Genomic DNA, 21845 nt, shown 5'->3' with positions numbered 1-21845 from the left:
GTCGTGACTCGTGGCCCTTTGGGAAAATAGGTTGCACACCCCTGATTTAAACTGCAAAATTACATAAATGCACTAGCTTCATGAAAAGAAGCTCATGACCACTGCAAACAGAGCCCAAATTACAATAGATGGTTCATAATCAAATCAACTGCAATTAATTTGGAACAAGTAGATTATGTCCATCTAACTTTCCTCTATCCTGGGAAGTTCTTGGAAGTATCCCAACTTCTCAAGTCACTTACACACTGGGTTGAAGGGGAGCAAGCCACACTACTCCGACACATTCAGCAAACTGCAAGAAAAAAAAGAAAAAAAAAAACAGACTTGCCTAGTGTACTCCTTCCTGACATACAAAAAAAAAAGTAAAACAATGATTAATTAAACAATCATACACCAACAACACATTCATACAATCATACACCAACAGCACATTCATAAACAACATATACACACACAAACTTAATATGGAAACAAAAAAAATCAAACAAAAATAAAAATATCACAACAAACAAAACGGAACAATTAATTCATACAAATGTCTTTCATTGTACAAACCCAAACTTAGCCTACCACATAGTCTCGGTCACACACCTTCAAGACAAAGCCTAGTGTTTAACGATCCACTCTCAAACTTCTTCAAGCCTTCTTTAAAAGTCCTCACAGCTCACTCAGCTAATCCATTTGATGAAGGGTTAAATGATGCAGGAATTATAAGAACTATACCATTTTTCTTATAAAAAGCCTTAATCTCTTCAGAAACGAAATATGGTGCGTTATCCGATACAATTTCGTCTGGAATACCAAAATTAGAAAAGGTTTTCCTAAGCAACTCAATAGTAACATTTGATGTCATTGAGGAAGTAACATGAACATCCATAAACTTAGAAAATGCACCTATAATCATAAGAAAATACTTATTATCCACAGGTCAAGCATAATCTTATGTGTAATCTAGACCACGCTTTACCAGGAGATGGCCAAGAAAGAACAGGAGCTTGATTTTGTTGGTAATTAGTATAACAAATATGACAACTCTTTGTAGCCTCTGCAATATCTTGATCAATCTTAGGCCACCAAACCCAATTCCCAGCTTCTGCTTTCGACATTTATACCATTATGACCACTATGTAAGTGATCCAACACTTAACACCTCAATAGAATGGGTATAACAATTCTGTTTCTATACAGTACTACATCATCATATAAACTAGTATCAGCTTTCACAGAGCCATACTCAGACAATCTTGAATCCCCTTTAGACCAACCAAACTTAATACAGTACACTGAATTATCTGATCTAAAACTTCATCTCTTCTAGTACATTTCTGTATAACCTCAAAAAAATATCATCAAAATCTACTGCTTCTACCAGCTTAATTTATTCAACAGGGGTATGAAACTCAGTATCATCCTTAATAGGCAACCTACTAAGTACATCTGCCACAACATTCTCTCTGCCTGCCTTATAGAAAAGGTCAAAATCATACTGAGATAACAGTAAAGCCCAATGCTGAATACTGTACATGCAGTGGCTTGGTGTGGAATTTGACGTCCTTTACCAAATAAGCCAAGCAATGGTTTGTGGTCAGTCATAGCTTCAAACTTCCTACCAAGTAAGAAATATCTAAATCTATTTAAAATAAAAACTAACGCCAGGCCTTCTCAATCTATCTGAGCATAGGACTGTTCAGCTGATGTAAGTTTTTTACTCACAAAATGTACAGGAACCTCTTTCCCATCAACTTTCTGTAACAAAACACCACCAACTTCAATGAGTGAAGCATCAACTTCTACAATCAAAGAACTTTCTCCATCATAATTACATAACAATGGACTTTCAGCCAAATCTTTTTTCACAGTTTCAGAGCAGTTTGTTCAATTTTACTCCATTTGAAATTTGCATTCTTTTTCAACAGGTCATACAAGGGAGCACACTTACTAAAGAAATTCTGGATAAATTTACAGCAATACGTAACCATACCAAGAAATGACTGAACTTCTGCAACAGAAGTAGGAGATGGAGCATCTAATATAGACTGACCCTTTTTAGCAGATGGTCACACCTTCACCAGAAATATGATAATCCAAATATTCTAATGAAGATACCTTGACAGCAGACTTTTTCCTTATTAATCTGAATATTATGCTCTTCCAAAATATCTAAGACTTTGCTAAATCCAAGGTCATGCTCCTCTTCAGTTTCTCCACTGACAATTATATCATCTAAATATGCACCAACACCATCAACATCTGATAACAAACCAGCAATAAACCTTTGAAAAATAGCAGGGGAAGAAGAAAGGCCAAAAGGTAACCTTTTAAACTTAAACAAATCCTTATGGGTATTAATTACCAAGTACTTCTGGCTCTCTTCATCTACTGGTATTTGTAAGTATGCGTTTTTTAAATCAATAGTGGAAAATACTTCCCTTTTACCAATCTCTGGTAATAATTCATCAATCTTTGGTAATGGATGCTGATCAAAATCTAGACATTGATTCAACTCCTTGAAACCACCACAAATATGAACAGAGTTATCAGACTTCATTCAGTTGAACTGACAGACTGAATTACTGTATATCATCATTAACCCGAATCAGCAAAGCATCTTCAACCATAGACTTATAATCAAAAGGAACAGTTCTGTGCTTTCTAAACTTAGGTACTGAATCACCTTTCACATGAATTTTGGCAACCAAACCTACAATTGGTTTCTTATTTACTTTAGATGAATTAACTATGTCAATCAAGTAAAAACCAGTTTTACCCATCAAAACTTTACCACAGAGATTTGAATTCTTGTTTTCAACAACAAAAAACCTGACTGACATTATGATCATTTTTTATAAGCAACATCTACAGAAACCTTACCTAACACATTTATGTTAACATTATCATATGCTTTTAAATGTTTCTGGCAGTCTTCAATAGGTAAACCTAGTGTGTGAGCCCAATCTTCACTTATAATGCTAACTGCAGCACCAGAATCAACCTCAAAAGGAACAATTTGGTTCCTAATTGTCACCTTAATTTCATCTTTTACAGCATGAACAGTGGTAACTGATAGAAGTTTACCTTCACTGTCACTCAAAACAGTTACATCATCAGTTGCTCTTCCTCTTTTTATGTACTACAGATTTATGACCATTTTTCTGTACATCACTTTTACTACTACTTACAACAGCTGTACAAACTATTTTTAAATGCTTGTTTTTCTGACACTGATTGCATACCCTATCTTTAAAATGGCATTTTACACTATCATGAGGGTATCCACAATGTTTACAAAAAACAGATTTCCTACAAAATGACTTCACCTGTTGTACAGGGAGTGACTTTTCAGAAACAAAAGCTTTCTCTAAATTCAAAACCCTTTCAAAAATCTGAGTAGAGGTCATGGACTTTAAATCTAAGTTTTCAGCAACCAAATTGGCAAAATAAGCTTCATGCCCTAAAGCTATAAACAACTGGTCTCTCACTTGAGCATCAAGCTGTGTACCAAACTCACAATCTTTTGCCAAGGATTTCAGGTCAGCATACAAATCTTTCAAAGATTCTCCTCCTTTTTCCCTTCTTTGCTGGAAAGCAAGTAAACTTCTGTGGTAGCTAGGTTTAATATCATAATGCACCTTAACCAAACTAACAACCGTTCATATGTTTTAGTATGTGGAAAATCTGATGCACATATATTACCTAGAACTACAAACACTTCAGTACCAACAGACACCAAAAGAACCTTTTTCTTTTTAACACTCTCAGTTACAGACATATAAGCAAAATTTGCTTCCAGTAAACTCAACCACTATTCAAAAGACATTTTGGAGGGGTTAAATGCTCAATTTTAATCTGTGGAGTAGCCATATCCACTACACTTCAGTACCAGACTTAATATTAAATATAAATAAAAGGTAATTAAATTGGCTTAAACAAAATCATTTTTGCAGGTTCTTGAATTATTTATTAAACATATTGCCAGTAACATAATACAAAAATCTGTAAGCAACATGGTCTAATTACCTTAATGTAACAAAACTATCATAGCCTAAGCAAACACAGCATAACCTAATGTAGGCCTCATGACAAATCAAAAGGACAAGCAAAAACACAGTAGCTTAAGCATACTGCTACCATAATGGACTATGAACGATGATACACTTCCATATGATTAAATCAAAAACATCAGCCACTGAAAAAAATTCATCTGTTACATTGCCAAGATGCCCGTCTCTCGATGTAGGCGTAGGCTAAGTGATGGCTACTCAGCACTCTAGAAGATGAACAAACCATCAAAACCCAAAAACACTGATACCATACCATTTTCCCCTGCCTTCGGGTACTAAATATCCTATGCAAGGTTAATACACAACGTAGGTTACTCATCAAATACCCATGGGTCAAATGAGTGTGACCAATCTGAAGACAAGATAATTTTGCTTCTATATAATTTTTTTAATTAAGACCACAACAATCCAGCAGTGGGTGTAATATGTTATTATCAGATTCATTAGAAAGAATTACAATGCCTCGTTGGATTCTGTGCTTTATATTTACATATACTACAGATTTGAAGCTGCTCATGCTTGACATGGAAAGACTTACCTCAGTTGAAAATAAACTTCAGGGCATTGTCAAGAAAAGAACCACTGAAAAACTCCCTTGAATTGGATTACCTGTTAAAGTTTATGAGGGGATTAAACTTAGCTGGGCAGAAGAAACTGACTAAGGATTTCATGTGCAACTCTACAAAATAATAATTATGGGGTATCTCTGCTTAAGATAACAGGCACAGTTTTTGACCTACACATTCCATTTTCTCTTAAAAACAAATACAAGAAAAATGTAAGTGTCTGTTCTGCTAAACACTGTATATACATACCTTGTGCAAGCTTTGAAGAAGGCCAGCAGAAGAGGACTTACTGGTACCAGAAAAATTTTAAAATCATTCCATGAAGGTATTAAATCTAAATAACGAGGACAGAGTCATGAAGGTATTAAATCTAAATAATGAGGACAGAGTCTATATGCATTACAGAACGGATAAAGAATTGCTTTATATCAGAAGGTTGCAGACCAAGACAAAAATTAGGACAGTCTATTTGCATTATTGAAGAGATAAAGACAAATATAATATTTAAGTAATTTTAATAGTGCCAAATTCACTCCTTCCTATGGATGGTTCACTGTTGTAATTAATGTATATCCTTACAGAAGCTGTTTGAAAATCAGAGGTATGTAAAAGCTTAGGTTTCCCCATTAGTTCCACAAAAACTGTAGTTATACACATAGGTGCAGGAGGTGGGATTTATTTGGGGGGCAACACCCGCCCCCACCAGTTTTTTCAAATTGCCATATATCTATATAATAAACACCCAAACTGCTGTTAAATTATGTACAGTAGGTACGAATTTAAAGAAGTTTAGCAAAACCATGTAGCTACTATTCTATTCTTCATTTGGTGTTCATGCATACATCTTATGTGTGTTTTAAAAGTACCAAACTCTCAAATACAACAAAATGCAGGGGCAACTTTTAAAATCTTACGCAGCTTACAAAGGAGCATAGTATCAACAGATTATTTTTACATTATTTTTCATGATGACATATGGCATGAATAACAGATCACCAACTACATGCAGAGAAGATATAAAAATACGAATGAAAACCTATATGACACTGGTACACGTTATAGCGTTTTTGGGGATAAATTGGAAGAACATTTTGTCTCTTCCCTTTCGCGAGTCAAATACATCCACAATAGTGTTAACGTCTACCCTGTTGGCATGACCTCTTTCAATGCTGAGAAGTCCTAATCCTGAGAGCCTATCTTGGCCCATAGTAGATCTAAGGTAGGTTTTGAGTTTTCTCAAGCATGAGAATGACTTCTCTGCTGAACAAGATGCTGCAGGTATAGTTCCCAGGGTTTTTGCCACCTCACTGAAGTGTGGCAAAGTTTTCCACAGAGAATTTGACTGGATATAGTTTACTGCTGTATTTGCAGTTTTCAACTCCACGCCTTCCAGTTTGTGAAAAATGGAAGTTTCAGCCATTAGGATGTCTTGATCCACACTGTGGGAGATTTGTTTACAGTTGGAGTTTCTCGCCTCCTCCATCGCCAGCAAGGATGAAAAAACGGAGTCTTGTATTCATAGGAAATGAGTAGGATGGTTTTTGTAATCAAATGGGGATATTCTAAAGTAAATGATAAATTGATAATCATAATTCACATGCAATTATTTATTACTGTCCCTGGTTAACTTACAAATACAAGTTTATCATCATTTCTATTCTTATTCTTGTTATTTTTTAAATTATAGAATTTTTTCTTCCTCTGAATGCCCAAATATTCCAACCCATTTGCCTGAATTTTAGCAGATTCCCAAATCCAGGGGCCAGCCCCCCCAACCCCGCCTCCTACGCCTATGGCTATACAGCAAGGAGCAGATCAGAACATTATTTTTTATCTGGATGGTGAGTTTGCTGAAAATGAGCCTGAGGTTAGATTAAGAAATATCCATATAAGGCAGAAAGATTTTTGACTTCTTGTCAAAGAGAGCTTGGTTCAGCAGGATGCTCACAATAAAAACATAGTGCTAACAGTGATTGAGTTATCCTGCTTGTATTAACATGCAAAGGGGTGGTAAACCTTTGTACACCAGCTCATAAGACTCACAGTCTTTCATTGCCTCTGCTTGAGAATAAGCTATGGGATATACTTGTACCACAGTGAATAGAGCAAATTCTGAATCCATTTATAACCCATTCAAGTGTGAAAATATGCTGTTGGAATGGCTGTCTTAAAAGAATGGATGACAACCAAATTCAATACAAAATGGGAAAAAAAGGAAAACATAAAAACCACTTTTACACTGCTCTCAATCTACGAAGTGTAAGCTACCTGTATATAAATGGCAAATAAATGGGAAGTGCCAAAGACCAAAGTCTGGAAACAAAGGATCAAAGACGTTATTTGTTGGCAACTCAGGAAGCTCATTAAAACAACATTCAATCCAATTCCAAAGAAAAGCACATAACCAAAGGTCTTAAGGAATGATAATAACATATAAATGTTTCTACAGCACAATGCAACGGTTAAGAAAATCCTCAAGGTTGAGCACATAAGCAGATTGGGCACAGATTATTAACCCTTAAACGCTGAGCCTCTATTTACAAAAGTGTCTGCTGTATGCTGGCGGGGTTTGGGAGTTAGCGCCGAAGCGGAAAGAAAGTTTTTTTCAAAAAATCACAGCACGCTTAGTTTTTAAGATTAAGAGTTCATTTTTGGCTCCTTTTTTTCTCATTGCCTGAAGTTTAGTATGCAACCATCAGAAATGAAAAAAATACAGTGAACCACCCCATATTTGCGGGGGATGCGTCCCACACCCCCCGCGAATAGGTCAAATCCGCGAATGCTTAAAACCCATCTAAAAACACTTAGAACTGCCCATTTTGATAGCTTAAACCAAGAAAAACCCTGTAAAAATGCTTATACCTGAGTGTTTTAATAGTTTTATAACAAAAAGTGCATTTATTCATGAAAAATATATGAAAATACAGTAATTAGTGAATATTTCTCAGTGAAAAATACCGCGAATAGGCGAATTTTCCGCGAATGATGGCTAGATATGCTCCACAGAGAAACCCGTGAATGCATGAGTCCGCGAACCATGAGAACGCGAATACGGGGGGTTTACTGTATCATTATCATATATAAATATTGGAATGTATGACAGCGCAAAAAAAAAAATTTCATATATAATTGTATACAAATCGCACTGTGAGCAAAACAGTTAAAACTAATGAGCCATTTTTTTTCGTTGTATTGTACACTAAATTGCGATATTTTCGTATATTACAAATTGTAAAACGATCAAAGCAACACGGAGAAAATGTTATCACAAAATGATGCATGAATTCGTAACGCGCGGACATAAAAAAAAAGTTTTTTTTCAAAAATTCACCATAAATCGAGATATTGTGCTAGAGACTTCCCGCTTGTTGCAAAATGAAGGTAAATGATTGAATATTACTAGAATGTAAGAGTTTTAGCTTACAATTGCATTTTTCGACCATTTCGGTCGAGTCAAAGTTGACTGAAGGTTGAAATTTCGGCACTTATCGTGATTTATATGAAAATATTTCAAAACTGATAAGAACTACAACCATGAGTTATTTTTTGTTGTATTTTACATCAAATTGCACACATTTTCATATATGAAACTTTATGTAACGGCTAATATAAAACGGTGCAAAAATTACGACAAAGTGACTAAAGAAATTCTGAGATTTTCAGCAGAGTTAGTGGGCATGGACGTAAGGAAAAAGTTTTTTTCAAAAATTCACCATAAATCAAAATATTGTGCTAGAGACTTCTCATTTGTTGCAAAATGAAGGTAAATGATTGAATATTACTAGAATGTGAGAGTTTTAGCTTACAATTGCATTTTTTTTACCATTTCGGTCGAGTCAAAGTTGACTGAAGGTTGAAATTTTGGCACTTACTGTGATTTATATGAAAATATTTCAAAACTGATAAAAGCTACAACCATGAATTATTTTTTGTTGTATTCTACATGAAATTGTGCACATTTTCATATATAAAACTGTATGTAACAGCTAATATAAAACGGTGCAGAAATTACGACAAAGTGACTAAAGAATTTCTGAGATTTTCAGCAGTTAGCTTGCGTGGACGTAAGGAAAAAGTTTTTTTCAAAAATTCACCATGAATCGAAATATGTGCTAGAGACTTTTCGTTTGTTGTAAAAAGGAGGTAAATGATTGAATATTACTAGAATGTAAGAGTTTTAGCTTACAATTGCATTTTTCTACCATTTCGGTCAAGTCAAAAATTCACCGTAAAAATATTTCAAAATAGATAAAAGCTATAACCATGAATTATTTTATGTTGTATTCTCATGAAATTGTGCACATTTTCATATATAAAACGTTATGTAACGGCTAATATAAAATGGTGCAAAAATTATGACAAAGTGACTAAAGAATTTCTGAGATTGTAAGAGCCTGATGCCGTCTCTTCCATACACGTGTGCGTTCATCGTCCATCGGAGTGGCGAGACGTTTGGCGTCTTCACGAACAGAAACATACACACAGTTTGATACAGAAGATTCGTTGGAACATTATGAGTACATGATTAGAATGCTTGCATGGCAATGCAAGTAGTGGTGATTGTACGTACATCAAGACAACAATGGTTAGGGAGAAACAGATGGAAATATTGTATGGTTGAAATCGCGTTCCTTTAGAGAAAGAAAACGAGATGCTCTTGTTGTCTTGTCCCCTCCGATGGATGACGAACACACGAACACACACGTGTTTGGAAGAGACAGCGTCAGGCTCTTACAAGATTTTCAGCAGAGTTAGAGCGGACGTAAGGAAAATGTTTTTTTCAAAAATTCACCATAAATCGAAATATTGTGCTATAGACTTCTCGTTTGTTGCAAAATGAAGGTAAATGATTGAATATTACTAGAATGTAAGAGTTTTAGCTTACAATTGCATTTTTCTACCATTTCGGTCGAGTCAAAGTTGACCGAAGGTTGAAATTTTGGCACTTATCGTGATGTATATGAAAATATGTCAAAATTGATAAAAGCTACAACCATGAGTTATTTTTTGTTGTATTCTACATGAAATTGCACACATTTTCATATATAAAACTTTATGTAACGACTAATAGAAAACAGTGTAAAGATTACGACAAAGTGACTAAAGAAATTCTGAGATTTTCAGCAGAGTTAGTGCGGTCGTAAGGAAAAAGTTTTTTTCAAAAATTCACCATAAATCGAAATATTGTGCTAGAGACTTCTCGTTTGTTGCAAAATGAAGGTAAATGATTGAATATTGCTAGAATGTAAGAGTTTTAGCTTACAATTGCATTTTTCGACCATTTTGGTCGAGTCAAAGTTGACCGAAGGTTGAAATTTTGGCACATTGTGATTTATATGAAAATATGTCAAAATCGATAAAATTTACAAACATGAATTATGTTTTGTTGTATTCTACATGAAATTGCGCACATTTTCATATATAAAACCTCATGTAAAGGCTAATAGAAAATGGTGCAAAAATTACGACAAAGTGACTAAAGAATTTCTGAGATTTTCAGCAGAGTTAGTTGATGCTTTCTTTTGGGATTAGAAAGAAATTCGCGCATGTGCAGCTGGGTCACACTTGTAAACAAAACAACAGCGTGACCCGTGAACTCCTAGCACCCCTCAAGGCGCGTGATTTAAAATTTTTCGCAAATGAGGCCTATAAATATTTTTCCATGAATATTTGAAAAAAATTTTTGTTGTCAACATATTTTGCGTCCACTTGGCACCCGACAGACAATTTTTGTCGACGTAAAATACGTCCAGTCAGCATTAAAGGGTTAAAATATTTGGAATTTAAATGTGGCCCTACCATGAATAGACGAAATTAAATATTTGGTCACCGTACACTTTAAGACCATCCCTGAAGACGTAAAAATATTATAAACAGAAATAAACTCCTTTCAGCTGATCTACAAGTCAATAGGCAAACCTAGCTGAGCTTGCTATTGTGAATACTGGGATAGGGGCTCCCCAAATCGTAGAGCCATACTTGTGAGAGGTGCTAAAGAAGAGAGCAGGAGGATATGTACTGTATTGCTCTCTTCTTTAGCACCTCTCACAGTGGTGAACCCGGAGTGACCTAAGTTCATGGGAAAGGCACCGTAGAAACCGGTAGGTTCACTATAGGAAACCCGTTGAGCAGGGGATTTTACAATACTGCCCCCCCCCAAAACGTAGGTAACGTTTGATTAAAGTAGGTATCTGCTGGAGCGCTGGAGAGTGCTGCAGCTCCGCGATGTCAGCTGGGAGGTGCGGCGTGAGCGGGAGCGGTTGGCTGTGGCGCTATCTGGGTTCGGGGCCTTCCGGGGGCAGCCGTGTGACTTCCTTTTGGGCTGGGCTGGGCTGGCTGTGGGGGCGACGGGTCCTGCGGAGGGCGCTGCGTGGTATGGTCGACGTGTTCCTCCAACAGGGTGGGCTTGAGTCGGTCGATAGACACCCAGTCGTCTTTCCCATGTATGGCCGACCACAATGCTTTATTGTTCCTCTCCAGCACACGGAAGGGCCCCCTGTATGGCCTGGTTAAGGGCGGGCGGACGGCATCGTTCCAGACAAAGACATGGGTGGTGGAGGACAGGCCGGGAGGCGTGAAAGGCGACATCCTGTCGGTATACATCCACTGGCAGGGCGCGAACTTTCCGACTATGTCATGGGGCCTCTGGACTGTCAGGTTGTGGCGATCCCCCGTGATGAGCTCGCCCGGGACTACGAGAGGCTCCCCGTAGATTTTCTCTGCTGCAGACGGGTCGCCGTTGGCTCTGGGGGCAGTCCTCAGCCCGAGGAGGACCCAAGGCAGCTGGTACTTCCAATCCTCGGCAGTGCAGCGGGCCATGAAGGATGCCTTCAGGGACCTGTGGAATCTTTCTACCAATCCGTTGGCCACGGGGTTGTAGGCGCTGGTGCTGTGGTGAGAGGTCCCCATCAGGCGTGCTAGGGAGGTCCACATCTCGGACAGGAAGGCTAGGCCTCTGTCGGTTGTTATGTGGTCTGGGACACCGAACTGGCTGATCCAGCTGGAGAGAAGGGCCTCGGCGCAATCACTGGCGGTGGCCTCTTGCATGGGCGTCGCTTCGGGCCACCTGGTGGAGCAGTCAGCGATCGTCAGGAGATACCTGGCCCCGCCTGATGGGGGAAGGGGGCATACCACGTCGACATGGATGTGTCCGAATTGCCTCCCCGGCTGGGGAAACTTGCCCACCCATGACTCAGTTTGTTGTTCTACTTTGCTGATCTGGCACCAAATGCACTGTCTCGCCCAGGCTGTCGTGTCCTTCCGCATACCGTGCCAGACGAACTTCTCTGCCAGCAGCTTGGCTGTCGTCCTGCCGGAGGGGTGGGACAGCCCGTGGATGACGTCGAACACCAGATGGCGGAGGGAGGCTGGTACCAGAGGGTGGGGGTGGCCGGTGCTTAAGTCACAGAGCAGTGATGGCCCTCCTGGAGCGAGGGGCACATCCTCCCACCTGAGCAACATGATGGCGGTGCGGTAGGCTGGAACCTCTGGGTCAGTGGTCTGCTCCTGGGCGAGGTCCTCGTAGTCGATCCCAAGCTGTACCGCGATGAGCTCGATCCTCGAGAGGGCGTCAGCCACAGGGTTCTTCCTGCCGGGGAGGTACTTGATTGTGCAGGTGAATTCCGCGATGGCCACGAGATGCCGCTGCTGCCTGGAAGACCATGCGTCCCCCTGCTTTGTGAAGGCGTGGACCAGCAGCTGGTGATCCGTCCAGATTGTGAAGGGCGTGCCCTCCAGGAGGAACTTGAAGTGACGTACCACCCGATACACTGCGCATAGTTCCCTGTCGAAGGTGCTGTAGCGGGACTCTGCGGGGCTGAACTTCCTGCTGAAGAAGGCGATAGGCTGGGGGGCTCCGGTGATGACCTGCTCCAGGATGGCCCCACAGGCGACGTTGCTGGCGTCCGTCGTCAGCTAGAGGGGGGCATTGGGGTCCTGGTGGGCCAAGGCGGTTGCCTCAGCGAGGGCGGCCTTCGTCAGGGAGAAGGCCCGCTGCTGGTCGGGGCCCCACACTAAGGTCTTTGGGTGGCCCTTCAGGATCTCTGTTGGGGGGCCATGGTGTGCACGACCCCAGGGATGAACCTCCTGGAGTAGTTGACCAACCTGAGGAATTCCTGTACGGCCTTGATGGAGGTAGGGGTGGGGAACCTGGCACCGGCTGCTACCTTCGTTAGTACCTCTCACAGTGGTGACCCCGGAGTGACCTAAGTTCATGGGAAAGGCACCGTAGAAAACGGGAGGTTCACTATAGAAAACCCTTTGAGCAGGGACTTTACATACTTACCACAGAACTACTCAAGAATTAACATTTGCTGAACCCTGGATGACCATACCTCTTACCAAGTATTAGGCATATGTAAAATAAAGAGGCTTGTACACTGTTTGGACACATCAAACACTAGTGCTCTAATGCACTACATCTTCTGAAGGGGCACTTTAAACATACAATGCATTACTGAACTGGCATCTTTAATTTCTGGTCTTCAGTGACTGGTAGAAAAGTAGTCAAGGTTAAACATTGCATTATTTGAACAAAAACAAGTTTTGACATAGAAAAACCTATTTCTGGGCTTCGACCTGTGTCAGCCGGTGAAATATCCATTCAGCACATATTTCTAGGTAAATTCATTGCTAAATATACCATAGAAAAGCTAAATGCAATGCTGGGGTTACTACCCCCAGTGCGAGCTCCATAAAATGGAGTCGTGTATAAGAAAGGGTGAGTTTGTCACTATCACAGGCAATCGCCGTGTAGACATTCCCAATCTCAAATCTCCCCGGAGCGAGGTGCCGTTACAACGCCCGCACCGCTCCCCGACTATCAACAAACCAGCTGCCATTTTGGCATTTCCATTTATAGCACGCGCTTACACTTGTTGTGTGTTTTCCCTTGTGTGCTATTTTTGCCTTTCCTTGTGTTTGTCATGTCTTCCTCGCAGGATATGTCTTCACTTAAGTTGAGTACCATCTCCCCTTTTTGTTTTTAGGCAGCTGAGGCTCCTTATTTACCTCCTAATTCAATAATTAGGGGGATAGATATAACGCCCGTCTCTGCCGCCTTGCTCCCGACCTCATGTGACCTTCAGTCTTGGTGCGGGTCTTGGTGGGGCCGTTCCCTTTTTTTTTATATATGTTTTTTGTGTGTTTTACATAATTTCATATTTGCTTATTATCAAAGTTAGTTCTTTTGTATTACCCCTTCCCTGGGAGGCGCGGGTCCTCTTGTCTCTTAGGCTACGAGTTTCCCCCTCTTGCCTTTGACAGCATTATTCAGTTTTATTTTTGGACCCTCTCCTCTCCAGCTCTCGGGTATATTCACTGAGATGGTACGGTTATGCCTTATAGTTTCATTATCTCATTTGCGCATGGATGACATAGATATTTTTGGATTTTTTTGTTTACTTTTGATCGTAAGGGTCGGCCATTTTACCATCCGCGCCTCATATCGCGTTTGGTTTGGATCACCCTTCTACATGTGTCTTTTATTATTTAAATTATTTTTCTTTGATGTATGTTTTGTTATTTTATGGTTAACTTTTAGTGTTTCCTTAGTCTGATAGATCCCGCGTTTTCCTCCTAGGCTACCCTCCATTGCCGCTGGTCGGCTTCGGTAGGTTAGCCTAGGAAGTTAGGTTACCTTACGGCTCTTTGCTCCCTTCCCTTTTGGAGGGAGGTTAGGTGTGTAGGGGGTCTCATGTTCTGCGCCTTCCCGATGGTTTCGTCTGGTTCGGATGGGTGTTTTAGGCCTATGTTTTCCCCCTCTCCCTATTTCAGCCTTCCCGATTGGACTCTTGAGTCCCGGTAAGGTTAGGCTAGAATAGCGAGGGTATTCTTATTCGTAGCCTATCCCTGTCCGAGCCGTCAATGTCGGGACAGCATCCCAGCATCGTAAGTTTCCCCCCCTCTCCTACCACCCTACCCCTCCCCTCCCTCCTCCATTCCACCCTTGGCTTGTTTTCGTATACATCGTAAGCATGCCCATGGTTGGGTGCTCTGAGCCCTTCCCAACCCCGTTTCCTCGGTAGCCTAACATTCCTTACCCCTTCCTTTGCATTGAGTGGTTCTCCCTAGTTCTCCCTTACCCAGGGTCGCCAATCTCTGTTGATCGGCACCCCGTGGAGAACTCGTCTGGTGTCTGGGGGTGCTTCCCCACTCCCTGGCCACCATTCATTGATTACCATTTCCTTGCGTCCTTTTAGCTTTTGAAGGGTTTCATAGCATTCTCCCCTTCCTTGGTAGTCATTCTTTCATGATCGGCAACTCTGGAGGGGGTTGGCTTTCGGCGTCCGGGGGGTGCTCTCCCACTCTCTGGCTGCCACTGGAAGGTCCCCTCCATTTGCCTATCCCCCACCCTTCCCTAGCATCAGGTGACAAGTTCTCCCAGCCAGGGTAGTCGTTCTCTTTGACCGTCACCCCGTGGAGAATTATTACGGTAGCCAGTTAGTGTTTTCCACCTGACTGGCCTCTGTCTACATGTCCGCCCGTCTGCTAGTTATTATCGTCCTTGTTTGGTTCCCTGTTCTATTCACCTAGAACATTGACCATACTCCCTGGGTATCTATCTTGACTTTGGCCAGATCTTTCTTCCGCCAGGTTGTCGGGTCTCTCGTTACCCTCTTGTTTTTGTAACCACTCCGGTGGGTATGGTGCGTGGTCGGACGGCGCTCACCACGCCTCCTCCGCCGTCACCATAAGTGTGGTGTAACTTGATTCTCCCGGCGCCAAGCTGAATTTTTTATTTATATACTCTAAGGTTAACCATTTCGTACTATGTGTTTACTTTACCACTACCGGACGTAGTCTGGGGGTAAAGTTAATTTGCTAATTAGTTTATGACGCATGTTCTCACGTGGACCTTCTAGTATCTCCGGAATTACTCCGGCTGTCCCTTTTATTGTAGCATGTATAAGATAGTTATACCCTCCCCCTTATTACCGGGATTTCCCGGCGGGGTCTGACCGGACTACAGCATGCTCCGTCAGTCTTTTTTATCTTAAGACTCTACTCCAGCGTGTCTTATTAGCATACTCATGTATCGTCCGTCCACTTACAGATGGTGCGTTGTCAGGAGCAGGGTTGCACGGCGGTCCTGCAGCAGGCTTGTGGGCACGAGGTGTGTAGGTCCCACTCCGGCTGCGCAGTTTGTGTCGGGGACCTGATTGTCTGGCACCCTGACGGATGTGAAGTGTGCTACGCTCTTCATGAGCGAGTGTTGGATGAGTCGGTAAGCTACATGTTTCCGGATCATTGTTCTTTCTTGAGTTTGCGTCTTTTGTTGATATTTTTATGACAGTGGGAGATTTCGTTAGTTAACAATCTCCTTCTTTCAGATTGACCGCAGCTCCCGCGACTCTTCGATGCTGACCCTCAAGACCTGGGTCAGCGGCTTTGGGAGGAACGTCGGGTCGGGGAAGCCCTACGTCCTTTCCCAGGAGATATGTAGCATCCTCTACCCCGGCGCCTGGGTCTCAGCGTCGGTCCCGGAGGAAGTAGCCGCCCCCTTGATTGCTGGGATCCGGGAGATGACGGAACCCTCCCAGGAAGAAGTGGCCATTTGCAGAGAGGTAGCGGAGGAGGTTGCTGCAATTAACATCAACCTCGAGCCTATGAGCGTAGACCCAGATCACCAAGCAGGTAAGGGGGTAAGTGAGGCAGGATCTTCCGATCACCTCTTTAGTTCTCCTTCTTCTTCTGCTTCTTCCTTCAGAGGGTTTGGGAAATCCTCTTACCTTATGGACGGGTCAAGGTCTACTGTCCCTAAGGTTAAATCTGTGAAAACTAAGACCTTAGCAAAACCTTCAAACCCCAGAGGGTTCGCCTGGGCTCCCTCAAGACGCCACGGGTTCCTAGCCCCGTGCCGGATCCACGAGCAAGGCCTCCTCCTCTGGTAAGGGATCACGGTCCAAACAAAGTAAGGCGAGTCCCCCTCGTCCTTCCTTTGATGCTGAAGCTTTTGCGGAGCTTCTTATGGAGAAGTTAGACAAGAGAGTTGATGATAAACTGTCAGAACTCTCCTCCCAATTGTCTACTTCTAACGCCTCCGTGTTATCCCTGACTGAGAAGGTGAAAACCCAGGAGAGCTTGCTCTCTGGGTTTATTGCGGCGGACGGCCGCTCAGTCCTGGGGCTGTTCCGACGCCCGGTCTTCCCCCTTCGATAAGGGAAACCCTGGCGCCTGGCTCTCATGCTCCCAGCATGAAGACACCCTTACCATCGAGGGCCTGGGCACCCGCAGATTGAAGAACTAGAGTTCTTCCCTCCTGGTCTGCTGCCCCCTTCCCAGGTTATGCCAGGCTTACTGAGGAGGCCTGGATAAGATCTGATAAGGTCCCAAAGGAGACTGTCATCTTCCCGAGGGATCAGGCACAGTCCACCCTGTTGCGCACGCTGACGGAGTGGCAGGCGGAGAACATGAAGCTTACCCCAGTCAAGGGTACGTTTACGATGTTCTCAGTGGGGGAGACTATCCCCACCCCCTGCATGACGAAGGTAGCCCTGCTCACCAGTCAGGCAGGCACTGAGGGCAAGCCCCTTCCACAACCCGGGAGACAGATCCCACCTCTCTGGTCTTCCCGAGATTCCAATTTTGGAAGGAGCTCCAGCCACCTTTACGGTGGGTAGGCTGGACCCCGATTGCGCTTCTTCTCTCTTCAGTGAGCAACTCACGAAGATCCCGGATTCGCTCCTGAAGGCTGAAGCTGACACTAAGGGCAGACTAAGTAGGTCCTTAAATTCACTGACTCTGGCTGAGGCAACTTCGGTTGTCTACAATGAGGACACCCTATTCCAGGTCCTGACTAAATCCCTACTAGCAGGATTTCAGCAGGACCTTTATGACTTCATAGTGGCTTGAATGAACTGCCGGAAACATATCTTTTCGGCAGCTTCTATCCAGCACGAGCCCAATAGGCTCATGAAGAGCTCCATCTGGGGAGCTAATCTCTTCCCCCAGGAAGAGGTCGACGCAGTCCTGGCGGAAGCGACCAGGGCTAACCAGAGTCTCCGCTCCCGTTGGGGTCTCCCCTACAAGTGGAAGCTAACGGAGTCCGCCGGACCTCATCCCAACCCTGGGAAGAGGTTCAAGAAATTCAAGAGGCTTCCTGCCCAGACTGTGCTACAGGCTGTTCCGGTCTCCCCAGCTGGTCAGCCTTCAACCTCTAGAGCTCAGCCTCAACCTCAGTAGGTGCTGGTTCAACCAGCTCATCATTCGCCGCGCCCCTACACATATGTTACGTCCCCGGCTTTCAATGCCTCATATGAAAGCCAGGGTGCATTTCGGGCAATCAACCAAAATGCCAGGGAAGCAGAGCCAGAGGCTCCCTTCAGAGGTAGGTCGGCTGTCTCGCTCCTCCTCCCGAGGGAGGGGAGGCAGAGGTAGCAGAGGAGGCAGACCATCTCCCACCCAGTGAGATTCCTCAGGTAGGTGGGAGGTTGTATCATTTTTCGGGACCAATGGACCTTCAGTCCATGGGCCCACAGCATAGTCTCCAAAGGCCTGGGTTGGAGTTGAGCAGAGGCCCTCCTCCCTAGTCAGGTTCCATCAGTCACCATCCAAAGCCCTAAAGGACTTTGTGAAGGATCTACTACAAAAGAGGGCGATAAAGAAAGCGAGACACTTGAAGTTTCAGGCAGACTGTTCAGCGTTCCAAAGAAAGGCTCCAGTCAACAAAGAGTAATCCCAGACTTGTCTCGTCTAAATTTTACATTCAATGCGACAAATTTCGATGCTTACAATCTCGCAGGTTCGGACCCTACTACCCTGTGGAGCCGTAACCACCTCTATAGATCTTTCAGACGCTTTATTATCACGTCCCGATTGCATGGAGAAGGTTCTCTCCGTATCTGGGGTTCAGACTGGGAAAGCAAGCATACTTGTTCAGAGTCATGCCATTCGGTCTCAACATAGCCCCCAGAATTTTCACCAAACTGGCAGATACGGTAGTTCAACAACTATGGTCTCAAGGGATCATGCTAGCCGCATACCTGGACGATTGGATCATTTGGGCACCCAACGCCAGCGAATGCCGGAAAGCAACAACCATAGTAATCGGTTTTCTGGAATCTCTAGGCTTCCAAATAAACAGGGAGAAATCCCGCCTAGTTCCGGAGAGCCGCTTTCAGTGGTTGGGAATCCAGTGGGAACTACGTTCACACAAACTATCTCTTCCGCCGGCCAAACGGAGAGAAATAGCCAAAGCAACCAGACAGTTCCTCATGAACAGGAAAGCTTCCCGCCGTACCCAAGAAAGAGTCTTAGGTTCTCTTCAGTTTGCTTCAATAACGGATCTACTCCTGAAAACCAAACTGAAAGACATAAACAGGGTATGGCGGAGGCGTGCCAACATCAGGTTCAGAGACAAGGTGTCTCTAATTCTGCAAATTCTGAGGAAGAGACTCCAGCCCTGGACAACAATCAAGAGCTTATCAAAGTCAGTGCCGCTCCAGTTCCCCCCTCCGGCATTTGTGATTCACACCGATGCTTCTCTAAGCGGGTGGGGAGGATACTCTCAACACAGAAAAGTGCAGGGAACATGGTCCACTATGTTCCGCCAGTTCCATATCAGTGTTCTCGAAGCAATGGCAGTTTTTCTAACCTTAAAGAAGCTGCGCCCAACCAGACTAATCCATATCAGACTGGTCTTGGACAGTGCGGTAGTGGTGCATTGTATAAACAGGGGAGGTTCCAAGTCGAGCCGGATCAACCAAGTAATGATAGCAATATTCTCCCTAGCAAACAAGCACCGGTGGCATCTGTCAGCTACCCATCTGGCAGGAGTTCGGAATGTCATTGCAGATTCCCTGTCCAGGACAACTCCGCTGGAGTCGGAATGGTCCCTGGACAAAACATCATTCGAGTGGATTTGCAGTCAGGTCCCAGGTCTTGAAGTAGATCTCTTTGCAACAGAATGCAACCACAAACTTCCATGTTATGTGGCTCCCAACCTGGACCCTCTGGCTCACTCCACAGATGCAATGTCAATAGAATGGAACAAGTGGCGGAGGATCTGTTTCCTCCAGTAAACCTGTTGATGAAAGTCTTGCACAAGCTCAGGACATTCAAAGGCCAGGTGGCTATGGTAGCACCCAACTGGCCGAAGAGCAACTGGTTTCCTCTTCTTCTAGAACTGAAGCTTCGGTGCATACAGATCCCCAAACCAAAATTGACACAAATAGTACAAACTCGGATTGTGTCAGCTTCCTCAAGAGTCCAAGATGCCCTAGCTTTATAGATTTCATGAAATTTGCAGCTCAGAAAGATGCTAATATTGATCCCGTTAATACTCTATTCCTAGAATCAGACAAAAGGGAATCTATGCTCAGACAATATGACTCAGCAGTCAAGAAATTAGCACTCTTCTTGAAAGAATCTGAAGCAACAGTAATGACCACGAACCTTGCAATCTTGTTCTTTAGGTCATTATTCGAAAAAGGTCTTGCCTCTAGCACCATTACTACAGCCAAATTAGCTTTAAGAAAGATATTTTTACATGGTTTTAATATTAACTTAACAGATTCTTATTTTTCATCAATTCCTAGAGCATGCGCTGCTTTGAGACCAGCAACCCGTCCACACACGGTTTCCTGGTTCTTAAATGACGTTCTTAAATTAGCATCAGATATTGATAATCAGAATTGTTCATTCTTAAGTCTGCTAAGAAGACCTTATTCTTAATTAGCTTAGCTTCAGGTGCTGGAATTTCTGAGCTGTCTGCTCTATCTAGAGAGCCGAACAATGTTGATTTCCTCCCGTCAGGAGAAGTTCTGCTAGCCCCAGACCTTAAATTTCTCGCTAAGAACGAAGATCCACGAGATAGATGGTCCTCCTGGAAGGTTATCCCCTTCCACAAGACCTGTCATTATGCCCAGTCTCTACCTTAAAGGCTTACTTAGACAGAACCTCTAATATAACTTCGGGCCCTCTTTTTGTGAGGGAAGGTGGAGGAACTATTTCTCTGAAGGCCATCAGACAACAGATTTTGTATTTTTTTAAACAAGCTAACCCAGATTCAGTTCCAAAGGTTCATGATATCAGGGCGGTGGCCACCTCCACTAATTATTTCCATCATATGAATTTTGATGATCTCAAAAAATATACGGGTTGGAAGTCACCTTCGGTGTTCAAACGCCACTACCTGAAATCCCTAGAGGCTCTAAAATTTCCACAGTGGCGGCAGGAAGCATTGTTCCTCCCTCTGAATGATACCACTAAGTACTTCATACTATTCTGTCACTCTTTCTCTCACCTACCTGCCTCATTTATTCCCTTTGCTGTCTTCTGTGGGTCAGGCATGCTTCACAGCCTGACTCCTGACCATGTTGCATATTGTCCTTGTCCCCTTTTGTTAGCATTTAAGTCTAGTTTAATTGTTTTAATGTTATGTTTTCATGTTTGCTGTGGGGCATGGTTCTCCCATCTTGCTATTCTTATGTCCTTATATGTTTTCGACTTGGGTAATTAAATCTCACTCGGACTAATAGTTTTATTTCTTTCCATTACAGTAGTTTTACTTGATCTTCACCAAGCTGGTATGTTTAATTCTGTTATTATTTCACCGGCTGACACAGGTCGAAGCCAAGAAAAGGATTTTGACAAAGGAAAATCTATTTCTGGGGAAGACCTGTGTCACCCGGTGACCCACCTCTATTTATTCCTTTCCCCTAGATAAAATACCATGCTTGGGGGGTGCTAACATGGAATGCCAAAATGGCAGCTGGTTTGTTGATAGTCGGGGAGCGGTGCGGGCGTTGTAACGGCACCTCGCTCCGGGGAGATTTGAGATTGGGAATGTCTACAGACCTTCCATGGTCTACTAGAGCTCCATGGTGACCAAACTAATATCAAAGAATTCTCTTCTAGTTGGTCTTTTTGGCCAGGTATTATGTCGTAATGATTAACATTATAACATGATGGAGTATATAATGGACTCAAAGATAAGAGGGCACTTTCCCTTATCTTCAGCAAAGCTGAACCCAGTTTTTCCAACATCAAAGGAACCTGCAAGAAAGAGAAGTGACTATTGCGCATGCGCATTCGCCCTCTTGTTTACAACCAGGCCATTAAAAGATCAAGGAGCCATAACTCTCTGTCGGTCAATGCAGGATGATCCCTTGCCCAAATCCCATGCCTTTTTGCCAGGGAAGTGAGAAGGTTTCGAGGACTCAACAGCGACTACCAAAAATAGGTTTTTCTTATGTCAAAACCTGTTTTTTGATAGCGT

General features: G+C 43.0%; 1 protein-coding gene across 1 annotated transcript in view; it reads right to left on the bottom strand.

Annotated features, from left to right (window-relative positions):
- Nucleotides 1–223: 223 nt before the first annotated feature.
- mRpS24 (mitochondrial ribosomal protein S24) overlaps nt 224–21845 on the bottom strand; it is a 162500-nt gene continuing 140878 nt past the window's right edge. The window contains exon 4 of the mRNA XM_067119209.1: nt 224–292. Coding sequence (XP_066975310.1) covers nt 239–292 — 54 coding nt within the window. The 3' untranslated portion in view covers nt 224–238. The remainder of the gene's footprint in view (nt 293–21845) is intronic.

Source organism: Macrobrachium rosenbergii, chromosome 16 (assembly GCF_040412425.1).
Source record: "Macrobrachium rosenbergii isolate ZJJX-2024 chromosome 16, ASM4041242v1, whole genome shotgun sequence".
In the NCBI taxonomy this organism is placed as follows: Eukaryota; Metazoa; Arthropoda; class Malacostraca; order Decapoda; family Palaemonidae; genus Macrobrachium; species Macrobrachium rosenbergii.
This window is presented reverse-complemented; position numbering and strand designations above follow the sequence as displayed.